Source organism: Aaosphaeria arxii, assembly GCF_010015735.1.
Source record: "Aaosphaeria arxii CBS 175.79 unplaced genomic scaffold BU24scaffold_11, whole genome shotgun sequence".
In the NCBI taxonomy this organism is placed as follows: Eukaryota; Fungi; Ascomycota; class Dothideomycetes; order Pleosporales; genus Aaosphaeria; species Aaosphaeria arxii.
Window position 1 is genome coordinate 903,938 of NW_022983484.1, and position 12,364 is coordinate 916,301.

At 49.4% G+C, this 12,364-nt stretch overlaps 6 protein-coding genes across 6 annotated transcripts; 3 read left to right on the plus strand and 3 right to left on the minus strand.

The window, feature by feature from the left end:
• Positions 1-697: 697 nt before the first annotated feature.
• On the minus strand, positions 698-2,244 carry BU24DRAFT_60893 (uncharacterized protein). The gene is made up of 2 exons (XM_033534463.1): positions 1,685-2,244; positions 698-1,613 (listed from the first exon to the last, which is right to left on the minus strand). The coding sequence occupies exons 1-2, from the start codon at positions 1,901-1,903 to the stop codon at positions 981-983; spliced, it is 852 nt and encodes a 283-aa protein (XP_033378912.1). The 5' UTR covers positions 1,904-2,244; the 3' UTR covers positions 698-980.
• Positions 2,245-2,300: 56 nt separating this feature from the next.
• On the plus strand, positions 2,301-2,963 carry BU24DRAFT_467190 (uncharacterized protein; the record flags this gene model as incomplete). The annotated part of the gene is made up of 1 exon (XM_033532428.1): positions 2,301-2,963. The coding sequence occupies one exon, from the start codon at positions 2,301-2,303 to the stop codon at positions 2,961-2,963; it is 663 nt and encodes a 220-aa protein (XP_033378913.1).
• Positions 2,964-5,173: 2,210 nt separating this feature from the next.
• Positions 5,174-6,320, minus strand: BU24DRAFT_414147 (uncharacterized protein; the record flags this gene model as incomplete). Its single annotated transcript, XM_033526198.1, has 3 exons — positions 5,174-5,376; positions 5,509-5,796; positions 6,020-6,320. The coding sequence occupies 3 exons, from the start codon at positions 6,318-6,320 to the stop codon at positions 5,174-5,176; spliced, it is 792 nt and encodes a 263-aa protein (XP_033378914.1).
• Positions 6,321-6,600: 280 nt separating this feature from the next.
• BU24DRAFT_356200 (MFS general substrate transporter) lies at positions 6,601-8,268 on the plus strand (the record flags this gene model as incomplete). Its single annotated transcript, XM_033523885.1, has 3 exons — positions 6,601-7,157; positions 7,213-7,522; positions 7,576-8,268. 3 exons carry the CDS (start codon positions 6,601-6,603, stop codon positions 8,266-8,268), a joined length of 1,560 nt encoding a protein of 519 aa, XP_033378915.1.
• A 517-nt stretch (positions 8,269-8,785) lies between these two features.
• Positions 8,786-10,291, plus strand: BU24DRAFT_60921 (S-adenosyl-L-methionine-dependent methyltransferase). Its single transcript, XM_033534464.1, has 2 exons — positions 8,786-9,358; positions 9,537-10,291. Exons 1-2 carry the CDS (start codon positions 9,184-9,186, stop codon positions 10,178-10,180), a joined length of 819 nt encoding a protein of 272 aa, XP_033378916.1. The 5' UTR covers positions 8,786-9,183; the 3' UTR covers positions 10,181-10,291.
• BU24DRAFT_496541 (SET domain-containing protein) lies at positions 10,129-12,014 on the minus strand. Its single transcript, XM_033534200.1, has 3 exons — positions 11,390-12,014; positions 11,142-11,336; positions 10,129-11,079 (listed from the first exon to the last, which is right to left on the minus strand). The coding sequence occupies exons 1-3, from the start codon at positions 11,876-11,878 to the stop codon at positions 10,402-10,404; spliced, it is 1,362 nt and encodes a 453-aa protein (XP_033378917.1). The 5' UTR covers positions 11,879-12,014; the 3' UTR covers positions 10,129-10,401.
• Between the last annotated feature and the right edge of the window lie 350 nt (positions 12,015-12,364).

The window sequence follows — 12,364 nt, forward strand, 5'->3', positions numbered from 1 at the left end:
GGGGAGGGCTCATAAGGTTCTTTAACTGACTACAGGGACATTATAGAGGGCAGAATAAGAGAACATTAAAAACATTTCTTAAGTCTTTGCAACATTTCTATAATATTTAAATATTAAATCATATAACATTACTTACTAGATACAAATCTGTTTATTTCCGGCTTCCCCCTTAGACTGAGGGTGCGCTGCACACTTGGCAACACAAGGTTAGTCCCAGCTTCCTTTGCCATGTCGCTACCAAAGGCACAAGCAAATGCCGCAGGCATTAGTTCAAGGCTTGCTCTTCTCAGATAGGTCTTGCAAGGTAGACACTGCCTCGTAATAAGTAGTGCACGTATCTCAGGGTAGAAAATATTGTTAGAGAACAGTAATACATTTATCTACGTGGCTTTTGAGCCATTCTTCAGCATCTTGACATACTAGTCGAAAGGTTCAGCTTCCAATTTTCTTTTCTGCTAGTCATATTTCCTAAAAATAGTTGATGCCCTGAGCACTTTGTTCTGATCTGGCTTACAGCTGAACTCTTACAGTCGATGAAAGGAGATGGTATTCCCATGTTATTTCCCTCCTCAAGTTGATCAACAGGGAAAGACGAGCCCCTTCAATCTTTGCCAAAACTCTTGCCCTTTTATCAAGTCCATGCCGCATCGCTGTGTGCCTTCTTCGGCACCGCCATCATTTTGATGTAGGAAATCTAACATCAAGCTAGTCGCTCGTCGAGACTAGGTGGTTCCGGCACCGCTCTTCGAGGCTCCAGGAAACTGGGACATGTGGGACCGTGAAGGATTTGTAATGAAGGGTCCTCGGATGTAGGGTGCAAACATGTATGGTGGGACTTTTTTTTCCAAAGAGCAGAAGACTAGGCTTCGGGAGTGATCCATGGGGGGAATGTATCAGGTCAACCTTGAGGTAGTTCGCGGATTCCCGAATATGACGCGCTGGCGGCCTGGTTCCTCTCCCAACCATACGCGCACCTGTCTTCAATCTTTGCGTCCCCATACGTTCTTTCTCCTATTAGCAGCCGGTGCTGTAAATTGCGACTTCAATCCTCCTTGACTCTTAACTTGCATCTTCTTATTCGCGTCCTCCATCTGCTTCAGCTGCTCCTCGTCGCTTTGCAGTTTTCGATTAAGCACAACTTCAAACCTGCTCTTCTGCCCTTTCCCGCGCGGCTTTCTTATTTTTCCGCTGAGGCCGTTATCGTCTCGATCAAAGTATACTGCCCAACGGAGGCCCTCTGCACCCCAAGGCGTGCTCTCCCATTCTTCATCGCTCATCCCATCTGATTCATCCACTGCGACGAACCCCTCCCAACCTTCGAGAGTGACAGCCGACTCATCCTCGGTCCAGTCCCATTCGCCGACGATGTGTTCGATGCTAGCAGTGCGATTTCCATACCGAAGTTCATAAGTTTCTTTATCAATGTAGATCCAGTTCAACATTGGCGGATCATCGGAGATCGTTGACACCATACCGCGCTCCGGTGGTGAGCGGTCGTCGTCCGGATATTGAATGTAGAAGCCCGCAAAAGCATGGAGGGGAGGGGTAATGTCGTCTTCCGGAGGAATGGGAACCGGCTTCCCATCCTTCTCTTCGCATGGTAATATCCAGACCTATGCACAGGGGGGCGCCGAATTAGCATGGCTATCGATCGAGGGAGACAATGAAAAAGGAAGAGACGAACCTTGTTATGGCGCACTACTACAATACCGTCGTCGATCTCGTCCGCAAGTTCATCGTCTGAGTCGCAAGACGTAAGGACATTGAATTTTATCATGCGGGTCTCGTTCGCAGCCTCTTCGTTCTGCTTTTTCTGATGCTCCACGCCTTCCGCGACGCCCGTTACCACTGGGATAGCGGTGATGCAGCCTCCGAGGAAGATGCCAAGTCCGAGTGCCGCCATTTCTAAGTTCAGTGCTGGTCGTAAGGCAGTAGAGGGCGTGTCGAAAGGTGTATAGACAGTGCGCTGCAGTGTTGTCTACATGGCTGATATATATTGAACCGGATGTCTTGATTCCAAGGAGTCTGGATGTGTTGCGTCATTGTTATGAGCTAGCAGGACGGATAAACTGAGCAGGGTCTATGCCAGGGATTATAGATCCATATGGCATTCTTGATGAACTCGTGGGGATCACGATAGTTGATCTTCGTGGTGCCGCCCGGGAATCCAGACCAATCTAGATTCTTAGAAGAGGAATGTCAAGGGTTTTTTGGAACATTTGAACTCATCGGGAAAAAGCCAGGAGAATGCTGCCAGTACCTTACTCACACAGCATCTCCTCATCTGAGCACAGACCAGCATGACTACCCTCCATCTCAATCCTCCTTACATGCCTGACTTCATTCCCAATGTCAGTACAAACATGAAGTCTAGCTCTACAGCTCGCGTTCTTCGCATTACACACTCTCAATCTAGACCGAATCCACCAAGGACCCCACCCAAACCACCGGTTACCTCTACCCCGATACCCCTCGAAGTTGTGGAGCTCCTAGAAGCTATCCTCTTGCGTCTTCCACTACAAGTCCTCCTTACTACTGCGCAGCGCGTTTGCAAGCGTTGGCACGCAGTCATTTGCTCATCTCGACGAATCCAGCGTGCACTCTATCTTCTTCCAAACGAAAATCAGGACGTTCCGGGAACCAGACGCGCCTATATCCCCAACCCCTTGATTGCTCGTGCCTTCTTTGCATACCTTCGATTCGATGTCTGGACTGAGCATACAAGAGCTGGAACTGAGGATCATGTCGATGTTGCGCTGAAAATGACTTCTTTAGAGTATCCAGCATCGATCAGATACGGTGCGGCTTCGTGGAGAAAGATGCTCGTCACCCAGCCGCTGATCAAAGAGGTGGTTGTTACCGATACCCGCGTGGCGCCATACTACGATGACTTCTTTGTTGATGAGGCACACAATACTGCGGGAGTCAAAATGGGAGATTTGCTGGTGCTGGATGATAAGTGAGGAGCACACTTGCAGAGAAAGAACTCAGCTTGACACTTCGTCTCCGAAAGGCAGTTCTGCACTACAAGTGCAGTCATCCCTCCTAGGACCATCCCTGGAGCGGATGGGTGGATAGTCACTGTATCGGGCCCAGGCCCAGCGGCAAACTCTGCCCCGAATGATATACCAATTTTCGAAATGTCGACTGTACTTGCACGCAAGGATCTTGGTCGTCATACGAAACACCCGATACTGGATCTGCTGTACGACCGAAGATTGATCGCATAGTAAACTATACACCAGGAATGTAAAGTAAACGGACATCACCTCGACTTTCTATCTGGGAAGGAGAAACATAGCTCAGAATCCCTGTGGAAAAGCCCGAAGTTGAATCAACGTAATTGGCAAGAAGATGAAAGAAATGGGAGAATTTATCTTCAAGTTCTTGGAGCTTGGAGAGAAATTGCTCCATCTTCTTTCTAGGTATAGTAAGTGAAGAGGAGGATCAGTCGATTGATCGCATTTTATGCCCCTTGTTCATTGATATCCGAATAAGACAAAGCCAGCGAACTACCGATGAAACTACGAACCAAAAGGTCGACTTTGGGAAAAAGTCCGCTATTTCTGCTGCAGTCGAGAACAGAAATTGGGACCTGCTCAATGAAAATGCCTCGCCTTCAAGAAAAACATCGTCACGAGATTTCAAGAAGGAATTGTCCTACGAATTAAACGACCATCACAAGCTGGCTGTATATCAGAAAGATGACGCAATCATGCTTCTAGAAGCCTTTCCTTTGTCGTGAAATCAAAAATTCATCATGCTATGCATTCCGCTACGAGATAACCTCCCAACCTCCCAACCAACACTATCATCGATCTATCCTACAGAGGGTTGGCACGTCGGGCTGGCCACCTGCTAACTTCATGTATCTTCTATACCTAAAGTGTCTACTTAAAAATGTACTGTAGCCAGTAAACAATCTTAACTGCTTGCAATAAACCTTGCTAAGACACTGTTGTAGGCATAAATACTAGCATGGGGCCAGCCCGACGTGCCAACCCTCTGTACCTCCAGAGGCCTACCAACAGTGGCAAAGATCTACCTATACGTGTCGTAAGTTGTTAGAGTCGGACCACTAAGCCCTACCACGATATGTAGAGAATCTTGTAGGGCTCTACCGGCGCTCCTGGTGACTAGGTTATTACTCAAGTCAACTCGAAGTCAGCACATAAGTTTAGGCTCTGAAGCAAGTCCCAATTTGGCAGGGTTTACAACCAAAGATGTAAAGCTACCGGTAAATATGTAGTCTGCACATCTCGAGAAGAGAGCAGTAGTCAAATAACTTCATAGGAGCAACTAGTGCCACCAGATAGAAGTGAACACGCACATGAAGTAAAGCGTATCCGAGACAGACTTGACAAAGAAGTACTCCGACAATAGATCTACAGGGTCTTGTCGCAACATACAGTACCAGCTCCAGGATTGGCAACTCTGTCGAGGATACGAACCAAACCCACAGCTACAAAATAGTGTTTACGAGCAAATTACCGAGTGCTTCCGGGGCTGAATGATAGAATAGTTCGATTTGACCCGAGTTGCATAGAACTTCTTGACCTTCTAGATTGATACATCTAGCCTGGGAGTGTAGTGTACAGGATAGGTTGATCCAATGGGCGATGATGCAGAAAGAAAAACCATGAAACCATCAACCCATAGCCGGGCCAGTGGACTCATGGCCCACTGTGCGGCTCCGGGATCATCCCTTTGAAGATCTTGTTGGATGATGCATCCCAGAAGCTATATCGGCATGATCTGCAATGGGACTACACGGAGCCAGATACGAGAGAAAGATGAGGAGTATGGAGCATGGCACGAGAATTTATCGCTCATTCTATCCTATTTATTTTCGTAGAGGCTCAATGGTAGGCTTTCATGGGAGAAGAAAAAAAGACCAGGGACAGGCCGCATAGGCGCAACTCCTGCTGGGCTGCCTGGTGCATCTTCCGCACGTTGTAATGGTCCTAATGGATGAGAGCTGGGGATACATGGACCCTGGCACGCCTGGATCACTAACTAGAGCATCACCCCACAGGACACCCTCCGCTTTTTCTCTACTACGGCCGCCTCCCACGCCCATATTCGTCCCTCATTACATAGATCTACCGGGGTTGGATCCTACAACAACATGAACCATTGCTACGACTGCTGCCCCAGCCCCAGCATCGCGATCTCACCCTAACATCACCTGATTCTCTCCACTATCTTCTTGGTCGCCGTTGCGCTCCATGTGCCTACTCCTCATTCTCCCGATTTCCCCTTCCTCCTCCGCGTCCGCGTCCGCGCCCGCGCCTGCAGAAGTCATGGTTGTCCTGGACCAGTTCTGCTCTGTTTTGCATCGGCATTTCTTCTTCTTCTTCTTTTCCTCTGCACCGACTTACAGGAATATGATAGAGTACTATTGACAGGCTTGCTCAAGAGCCGCCTTTTGTTGATCGGACCGATAACAAGAAGTACCTTGCCATTTGGTGTGGAACCTGCTGACCAGGAAAAATATCAGAATCTTACCTCTGCCCGCACCTCTATTGTAATACAGCGTTTGCATCCCAAACATCCCCAGATTTAACGAGAGATGCAACCGAGGTAGCATTGACGCAGTAACGACCTCATCATCCTCCCATGTCCATACAGCAAATAGCAACGAAGGATGACGGTCAAAAGAAGCCCTCGATAATGCTCGGCTGACGACGTTACCAGCCTGTACTGCAAGCCACCACTGCTTCTTTTCCTTGGCTTTTGTTCGTGCCGCCCAATCTGTCTCGGCGCCGCACAATGCTTGCAAAAGCTTCGGCACGCCTGCGCATTCAGGCAGCGGGGAGAAACACGGCCATATAACGCTTTAGTGACGTGCTACGGTCTGGGCGACACTCTTATTCACCGCGAAGGCGACTGGCGCCGGCTTCATTCTATGCCACGGAGCTTAGTCTTTATCATGTACCACAATAAACACTAAAGTCAGCAAAAGGGCACTTTGGACGGTTTCGCTATCTCAATAAATGCTCTTAACACTACAACACACATTCTTCTATCTGCACATATATGCGTGCTGATGCTGCATTTGACAGGTTTGTCCGTGCTACTCCTCCTAAAGCAAGGTTTGTTCCAACACGAATCGGAGTCCCCATGGGGTCTCCCTCAATCACCGCGGCCGTTTCGCTCGTATCAGCACATACCCTGTTCGACTTTACGGTTGTCGGAACTTGAACCTCGAGAGGTGCATTGGCCCATGTTTCGATCGACGTCCTAATTCGCGCTGCTCGACCGCCTACGAACACCCTACGATGCTTAGTCGACTTGGCTCTCTTGAAATGGTTGTACATGGCCGACCATCTGTTGTCTGGGCATCTTGGCCATCCCTTGGCTTGTAGCATGGCTATCATTGTTGTACACAGTAGAGAAGATCTTTGACCAGGCCCATGATTGCAGGGTCGTACACGCATGCGCAGGTGCTCCCCCGCGGTGACCCTGGAGAAGTATATTAATCCAGCTCGATGCCCACATTTGAATGTCGTTCAGCGTGCCTAGCTCTACTTGCTTGATTCTTCCCTTCTATTTTCAAGTATCAGACATTCTTGAGTCTTTCTTGAGCTGCTCATCACCATGGCTACGTCTTACGAGCCTGCTGACCCATTGGCCAAGGGCACACTTGCCACGGCTAAGCAAGCCTGGTCTGACCTCTTCATCTGGAAACAGCGGGTTGTTGTCACGAATGACCATGGCGAGACCCATACCGAATGGCAATCGCCCGAGCCTTTGAAGAACCCCATCAGCCTTATGGCCCAGCTTAAGGCAAAGGACTGGCTTTACTTCATTGTTGGCTTCTGTGCCTGGACTGCTGATGCTTTTGATTTCCATGCGCTCTCTATTCAGACAACCAAGCTTGCAGACTACTACGATCGCTCCAATACCGATATCACAACTGCGATCACCCTGACTCTTCTCCTCCGTTCGGTCGGTGCAGCTGTCTTTGGTCTTGCCGGAGACAAATGGGGCCGTAAGTGGCCCATGGTGGTCAACATGATCATTCTTGGACTCCTCCAGGTCGCAACGATCTACAGTGTCACATTCCAGCAGTTCCTCGCTGTGCGAAGCCTATTCGGTCTTTTCATGGGAGGTGTGTACGGAAACGCTATTGCAATGGCACTGGAGAACTGCCCGTAAGTATTCAAAATACACCTTTCCTGGAAGTATAAATAACTAACTCCATCTCAGTGTCAACGCAAGAGGTCTTATGAGCGGTATCCTGCAGCAAGGTTATTCCTTCGGCTACGTCATTGCTGCATGCGCAAACCTTGGAGTTGGAGGATCTACAGAGAGCTGGAAGACTGTTTTCTGGATCGGTGCTGGTATTTCCATAGCCGTCGGCCTGATTCGAATCTGCTTCCCAGAGTCCAAGCAGTTCATCGAAGCGAAGAAGGCTGGCAAAGAGTCCAAGGCGCCCGGTGTTTTCTGGAGGGAGACTCGTCACATGCTCGCCCAGGAATGGCGCATGTGTATCTACTGCATCATTTTGATGACTTGGGTAAGTCGACAGCATAGGAAAATGCGGAAGATGTTCCGAGCTAATCAAACCAGTTCAACTACTATTCGCACACCAGCCAGGATAGCTACACTACTTTCATGAAGACCCAGAAACACATGACCAATGCGCCCGCTACCCGTGCATCTATTTTGATGAAGACTGGCGCCTGCGTTGGCGGTACCATCATCGGATACTTCTCTCAATGGTTCGGTCGTCGTAGGGCTATTGTCTGTGCAGCTCTTCTGTCTGCCTGCATGATTCCGGCTTGGATCATCCCCGAGGGCGAGCGAAGCCTTTCAGCTTCGGGTTTTTTCATTCAATTCTTCGTCCAGGGAGCCTGGGGTGTTATTCCCATTCACCTTAACGAGCTTTCACCACCTGCTTTCCGATCTAGTTTCCCTGGTATTACTTACCAGCTCGGAAACATGATCTCGTCTCCTTCGGCTCAAATCGTCAACGCCATTGCTGAAAGTCACAAAATCAGGCCGCACGGAGGAAAGCCTGTATCATCTTATGGACCTACAATGGGCATTGCTACCGCAATCATCGCCCTGGGTATTGCTGTGACTACTGCGCTTGGACCTGAGAAGCGTGGCAGGAAATTCGAGGTGGTTGGACCTCCAGTTGCCGAAAGTGTCGCAAAGGACATCGAAGCCGGACGCAATTCCTCTCAAGTCAGCCGCGAATTCGACGAGAAAAATGAGAGAACTACCAAGGAGGAGGTTGCAACTACCGAGAAGATTTGATCTTATCCTCCGAGGAGCCAGCAACGACGTAAAACAATGTCATTTGTGCTATCGCACGAAGTGCTGTGTATACCTGTGAGGCTATGTATTTTGGAGACATTGGCTCGATATTAGGTCAAAAGATGCTGATACAGCTTTAAAATAGTAACGAAAGAAATGTAAACATGACTATTGGACCCTCTCAATGTTCTATCTGCAGAAGCACGCCTTGTTGGGAATGCTTTATCATCCAAATTGACCTCGGCACGCACTCTGCTCCAACTTCAAACCTTTAGTTGACCGGAGAGAAACCCGCCATGCAGTTACTTTCTCTTTCCCAGTATCTCAACTATGCTGTGGACTTCGGGCTTGGCCTGTTTTATGTTCCGCTGCTTTGATTATTACTCGTCTAGAAGAGCGTACCCACATCACTACTCGTTCAAGACTGACCTAAACAATACCAAGATTGCCGAGCATTGCTAAGGCATACTGAGTATAGCTTCAATTCATCACGCGTGTGGGGTGGGGGTTACAGTAACAACGAGAAAGAAAGCCTAGAGTGAATAAGTCGACGATCTCCACAGTGTTAAGCCGCCGCTACGGCCGGCATTCGATTTGTCCTTACACCCGTCTCCACCCACCAAGGAACCCACAATGCTACCTCGGTCTACGCCACTAATGTCCAACGAACGTCTCATCAGGCGTTAATCCAACTGCTCTCTGCCCCTCCACAACTGCTTCCATAGCGGCGTTAGGATCCCCACGAATTACATTTCCACCGCCTGACCTTGGACCATAATCGTACGAAACCGGGTAAAGATCAGCGCCTCCGATATCCCAATTCTGCCACGTCTTAGTCCGTTCCATCCTGGTTGCTTGGGATCTCCACGTTGCGCAACATCTTCCCAGAAAGGTGAAAGCCGCATATCTGCTACAATGGGCACAGATGTCGGCGCTGGAGAAGCGGATGCTGCATCGGGAAGCACGCAGAATAGGCAGTACGATCAAATTGGCACCAAGTACAAGCTCATGCACGAGCTGCCTGCCGTAGAGCCTGAGAAACCTTCTGTTGTCGAAGCGTTGGGGGATATCAAGGGAAAGAAATGTCTTGGTGAGTTAAGAGATAGGTAACTTGTAGTACAAGGCTTGAATCCACGTCCATGTGTGCCCTTCAAGGATATCAGAGTAGATGAACGTGTGCGATATGCTCACTCACAGTCACGTTACTTAAACTCAATTATCATTACTTTATTCAAACACACTTCGAAGACTCTAACAAGATGTCACAGACCTTGCATGCGGCACAGGCCGCTACACCCACCTCCTCCACACCTTCGGCGCGACCTCAGTAACCGGCTACGACATCTCGCCCGTCATGGTGGAAGGCGCTCAATCCACCTACCCACCAGCCTCCTACCCGACGCTCACCTTCTCCGTCGCCGACTGCAGCAAACCACTCTCCCCTCCCCCGACATCAACCTTCGACATCATCTTTGCAGGCTGGTTCCTCAACTACGCCGGCACCGCCGCAGAGCTGACTTCCATGTTCCGCGTCATCGAGCAGAATCTCGCGCCCGGCGGACGCTTCGTGGGTCTCACGACGAACGTGCACGACAAGGATATGCGGCTGCCGAAGCATGATTTCTATGGCATGACGATATTGGTTCTGGACGAGGAGTACGTGGCGCCTGGGGAGGAGGAGAAGGGCGTTGTTGGGATTAAGGCTAGGGTTGTTGCGCATACGGAGAGCGTTGTGCAGTTTGACTGCTTTCAGCTTTTCAAGGAGGTGTACGAGGGATGTGCGAGGGAGGCGGGGTTGAGGCTTGAGTGGAAGGAGTATGTTTTGCCAGATGATGAGAGGAGGGGGACAGGGTTTTGGGAGAGATGGCTTGAGAGGCCGACGTTTGCTATTTTGGAGGCTGTGAGGTTGTAGCAGCCTAGTAATGTCTTCTATGAGAGTTTATTGCAATTTAAGGTAAGACTACTATTAGTAGAAAGTGTACTTCAATCTACGACAGGCTTTTGAGTGTAAGTTTCGGCAATTCTTCTCTCGGACACCTGCGAGGGGTTCGGCTTGGAATCGTTTTCGACTGAATTGATTGATGGGGACGGGATTCATCAGCGAGGGCATCCTGGGCTGACTGAAAGTTTCCCTTAATTCCTCTCGCAGATTGCCTTGTGCTCCTTGAAATGCGCGACCTGGCAAGCTCGCCCGCAGTATGCAGCTCCGTTGCACCTTCCGCACCACATCAACTGAGCAGGAACCTTTTGGCACTTTGCACATTGAGCCTTATTTCCACTTCCGCTCCCTACTGCTGCCAACAAATCCTCTGCCGCCTTTTTCGCCAATTGCAACACCCGCTGTTCACCCAAGCTGACATGCGCTGCAGACCATGCGTTCCCACCTGGAGTAAAGAATCCCTCCGCGAGTTGCTCTTCAAGCTTTCCCATTGGAGTCCCAAAGCTATCGAGAAGACTAGAGATTGAGTCTACCAGAAACTGCAGGATTTCTACTTCGTTTTCGTCGCTGATTTTCTCAACTGCAGCATTTACTGGATGAGGACCCATTGCAGCAAGATCGGGTTTGTCCAGTCGCTGAATACGGAGGTATCGAATGACGCTATTCGGCAGCGGATCGGCGCGAGTAAGGCAGACAGTACAGGTCGAATTAAGCCCGGCTGAGATCAAAAGTTTGCGCTTTTGCTCAAACAACGGCGCCAAGGGATGCGTCGCAAGAACGAGATCATAGCTGTCGTTGGGATTACCGGGCAAGACAAAGCCGTAGAGTCGTAAAAGGCGATTGTTCGGGACAGGCCCGTAGTTTATGAAAACCTGGAAGTACGTTTCAACGTAAGCGCGCTGACTATCGGCGTTAGGAAAGAGGACGAACATACCTGATCTCCAGGTTCGTAGCCTTTTCCGGCAAGAACATAGAGGTTTCCAGACGATACATCGTAGGTATGACACCGTTCAACCTCGGATGAATGGTTCAACATGTCTGCGAAAGGCGCCAAAAGTCGAATTGAATCTCCATTGGGCAGCTTGAAATCCATGGCACGACTCCACACGGTGCAGAGTGCCCACTTGTACTGGCAAGTTTTAGTAGCGGATTCACAGCTTCTTCCGGTTGTTGTATACCTACATCTTCGATGGTGAACTTGTCGCGTGGGAATATTTCTTGATCTCGCCCAAATAGTCGCACTACCAATTCCTCATAATCGGCTTCGATCTGTTGATCTAGCTGCTTCGTGGTAGTGTAGAGCGAACTGCCCGCGCAGACTTCTAACTCAGCCTCTGCAAAGAAGATGGTCGAAGTATAATTCGTAGGCATCGCTGCTACATGGCTTCTTGGGCCATCATATCCTGAGCCGCGCGATCGGACAAAGAGAAGATAAGTAGCCAAAGTGTCATCGACAGACAAGGGCGGCTGCGTGGAGAGAAGGGCAGGTCCAAGAAAGGGATCATCATATGCATGTTTCACTGTCCAGAGAACGTCGTGTGTAATGGTGAGAATCTTTTCGCCTTTTTCAAAATGCCGCCGCGTTCTGATGCCTCGCCCAGTGTCCGAGAAGTCGGCAAGCTCCAGGTCATCCAAACCTGTCGCTCCAGATTGTTTCAGCCAGCCTTCCATGAGATCGGATATGAGAGTATGTGCGTGAGAAAGTCAGAAATCACTGTTCTGTATCTAGAGTGAAAACGAGTAATTGTTGAGTAAGTAACCCCTCCGTGATTGTATCGTCAATTGTTGAACAAACGCCAAGCATTCATTGTTCATTCGTTGACCATTTCCCAAGAACCGCGGGGCATGGAGCTCGGATATTTACTGCCGAGCCAATCATTACCTAGCATGAGCCACCAAGCTGGCACGGTGTCACGTGATATTGCCGCCATCATCGACTAACCGGAAAGCTAGGATGGAAAGGTCCCAGAATCGGGCGCCATTGCTAAAAATAATGTACCTTCAAGATTGCGCGTAAAGATTTCGTAGTATTTATACCCAGGCCAAATTCATAATTGTCATCACGAGCCAGCGAACAACAATTGCTTCCTTATATCAAGTTATGATAATATCACCTCTCGCACTCTCAAGCGTGACAAGCGTTGCTTGATAGCATAA

What these genes read in the sequence shown, in the direction of transcription:
- BU24DRAFT_60921 (XM_033534464.1), top strand. Translation starts at nt 9,184, where the DNA reads ATGGGCACAGATGTCGGCGCTGGAGAAGCGGATGCTGCATCGGGAAGC. An exon ending in CAAGGGAAAGAAATGTCTTG is followed by an intron (nt 9,359 to 9,536) that starts GTGAGTTAAGAG and finishes AAGATGTCACAG; the next exon opens with ACCTTGCATGCGGCACAGGC.
- BU24DRAFT_60893 (XM_033534463.1), bottom strand. Translation starts at nt 1,903, where the DNA reads ATGGCGGCACTCGGACTTGGCATCTTCCTCGGAGGCTGCATCACCGCT. An exon ending in TAGTAGTGCGCCATAACAAG is followed by an intron (nt 1,614 to 1,684) that starts GTTCGTCTCTTC and finishes CCCTGTGCATAG; the next exon opens with GTCTGGATATTACCATGCGA.
- BU24DRAFT_496541 (XM_033534200.1), bottom strand. Translation starts at nt 11,878, where the DNA reads ATGGAAGGCTGGCTGAAACAATCTGGAGCGACAGGTTTGGATGACCTG. An exon ending in ACAAGTTCACCATCGAAGAT is followed by an intron (nt 11,337 to 11,389) that starts GTAGGTATACAA and finishes AAAACTTGCCAG; the next exon opens with TACAAGTGGGCACTCTGCAC. An exon ending in GCTACGAACCTGGAGATCAG is followed by an intron (nt 11,080 to 11,141) that starts GTATGTTCGTCC and finishes ACGTACTTCCAG; the next exon opens with GTTTTCATAAACTACGGGCC.